Source organism: Austrofundulus limnaeus, unplaced genomic scaffold (genome assembly GCF_001266775.1).
Source record: "Austrofundulus limnaeus strain Quisiro unplaced genomic scaffold, Austrofundulus_limnaeus-1.0 Scaffold32, whole genome shotgun sequence".
NCBI lineage: Eukaryota > Metazoa > Chordata > Actinopteri > Cyprinodontiformes > Rivulidae > Austrofundulus > Austrofundulus limnaeus.
The window spans coordinates 3,049,051-3,051,523 of record NW_013952434.1 but is presented as its reverse complement, the minus strand read 5'-3'; the positions used below and the strand labels follow the sequence as shown (position 1 = coordinate 3,051,523).

The window sequence follows — 2,473 nt, the reverse complement described above, 5'->3', positions numbered from 1 at the left end:
CACAGAAACAGTATATTGCTATGTGACATCATCAACTGTAGCAATAATGATAAAATTAAAGATAGTAACAATAAAAATAAACATTTTTAATGTTTAATGAAATGTTTTAATAGTTTTACCTTAAAGGAGAGGATGCAGCCAATGAAGAGCAGGACTGCGAAGACTAGGCACATGTTGTTGGTGGACATGATGTCCTCTTTGTACGGGAATGTCCCCGGCTAGGAAAGAAAACCAGAACAACAGGAGGTCGTTTTCAAATGAGCCGCCGACTAAAACTTGACCCCTCGATCTTCGACAGTCAAGGAGCGGACCCCAAATCTACATGACTAAGACTTTTACTCATGCCTGGGTGGTCTGGTTCCACTGTGTCACCCAACAGATGCTTCAGCGAGGCGCTGAATCATGAGCAGCCGTCAGCAACAGTGAGCCAGTTTGTTTTAAACTTGTAATAACTGTGATGTTTGGTCAAAGAACTCCAAACTTGACTTTACAGTTCAGATTAGGTATTTAAATCGGAATGAAGCGGTCCTCACCAGCTGCTGGATGTAGTCCTGCACCGTGTTGGGATAAACCACCACGCTGATGGCTACCAGGGTGTTCAGGGCAAAGTCAAAGATTTGGTAGCAGAAGAATGGAATGATCCAAGCGGCGTGTTGCTATGAGTGGACGAGATTAGGATTAGACAATTTAAAAAAATCTATATATTTATATATACGTTTTGCGTGTTTACCTTGTAAGCACCATAAGTCGCCATGCCACATATAAGAATCATGAGCAACGATATTGCYGTCGCTATGCAGATATCTGTCAAAAACATAAAAATAAGACAAACAAAACAATAAAAAAAMCAGTTTAAAACAAATATCTATTGTTTTTTACCATTTTTATTACAGTCAGATGTAATAAGGGAGGTAAATATGACAAAAAGCTCCACAGGGGACGTGGATTCTCACACAAGTCGACTTAAGTAATCTCAGCATTTCTAGCGCGCATGAACAGAACATAATCAACAATGTTACGCAAGAGGTGCTAAATTTGACTAAACCTCACGTCTCACCGATGAGACACTTTTCACTGTCAGAGATGCACTCAGAGAGATGTGAAGTAAAAGCTGCATTATTAAATGAAAACTTTATATAACCTGTGCATTAGATGTTTTTATGTTTAAACAAAAACAGTTGTTTTTTTTTTTACAAAGGGCAAACAACATTTGACCGCTGCAGCACAAGCATAAATGCCACATTAGGCGGAGAGAGAGTTAGTCAACATGGCCGTTTTAATCCGAGAATTAGAGCAGTCGTTTATAATCAGCTGCCAGTGACGGCGTCTGAAGCCTTCCAGAGGCGACCCTGATGATGATGATGATGATGATAGCTGCTGCAGGGGGAGCRCTGAAAATACGCACACACTCCGGTTTGTTCTCTGTGCTGCTTAGCTTACTCAGCTGTGCCTGAGCTGAGGGCAGCATTTTCAGACAGTAAGACGTGTCGGGCACAAAAGGGAAGTGATTTTACAGCTGCAGACATGTGGACGAATACAGAACGCATACGGAACATAATTACTCAGGCAGAATCTTCGTAAAAGTCTGACCCGCCGATGCCAAATTCAGCCGTTTTAGGTTTTTCTTTAAGTATAAATGTGAGCATAATGAGTATCCCTGTTTTTGTAAGAGAATTTGACTGTGTTTGTTATAAAACAAGCTTTTCATCTTTAAGAATAGGACACTTTTTCTTGATAAAAGCTTCTTTTTTAAAAAATCATTGCATCAGTTTTCAACACAAAACTGGGAAAMATTAAAATGTAATTTACTGTTTGTGTTAGATTTATAATTCATTTATTAATGTTTCTGTAGCTGCAAGTATTGAGTTTTTATTTATATTAATCCCTGGTTTGAAAATTACTGTTGGGCTTAAACACATMACCTGTTTAAGACAATAAAGCAGAAAGCAGAAATTCATGTTTTTAATTTTTTGTAGCTGTTTACATTTCTTGCATTTCACTAACTTTAATTTTTAGCACATTACAGGTATTATAATAAGTTATTTTTATTTTACTGTTATTTAACCAGGCCAATCCCACTGAGATCACTGATCTCTTTTTCAAGGGAGGCCTGGGCTTGAAGGCAACTTATTGTACATGTTTTGGGCGTTTTACATTCTCCTTGCTTAGGTTCTGCACAGAAGATGGTTTTATTAGGGAGAATAATCTAATAGCAAGGTGTGTTTAAAAAATTGCAAAAAATTAAATTATTATAAGGTTTTTGAGATACAAGCTGAAAACTGCAGTCATACGTCACATCATTTAAATGCTTTTAACAGGTCTTATTGTTTCTACTCTCAGCAGCACATTGATTTGATTTGATTTATTGATTTAACAGGAAAAGATTACTAAAAAATCAAGCCTGACTCAGCATAATTGCTGTTTTACAGCAGGTTCCTGTTCTGCAGCACATAAAACACTCAGAATTACAGCA

At 37.5% G+C, this 2,473-nt stretch overlaps 1 protein-coding gene across 1 annotated transcript in view; it reads right to left on the bottom strand.

Annotated features, from left to right (window-relative positions):
• Window positions 1-804, bottom strand: part of laptm4b (lysosomal protein transmembrane 4 beta) — a gene marked incomplete at its 5' end in the record, with an annotated part of 7,597 nt that extends 6,793 nt beyond the window's left edge. Inside the window, 3 exon segments of the mRNA XM_014005885.1 lie at window positions 120-218; window positions 534-656; window positions 731-804. Of these exon segments, the coding sequence (XP_013861339.1) occupies window positions 120-218; window positions 534-656; window positions 731-804 (296 nt within the window).
• Window positions 805-2,473: the final 1,669 nt, after the last annotated feature.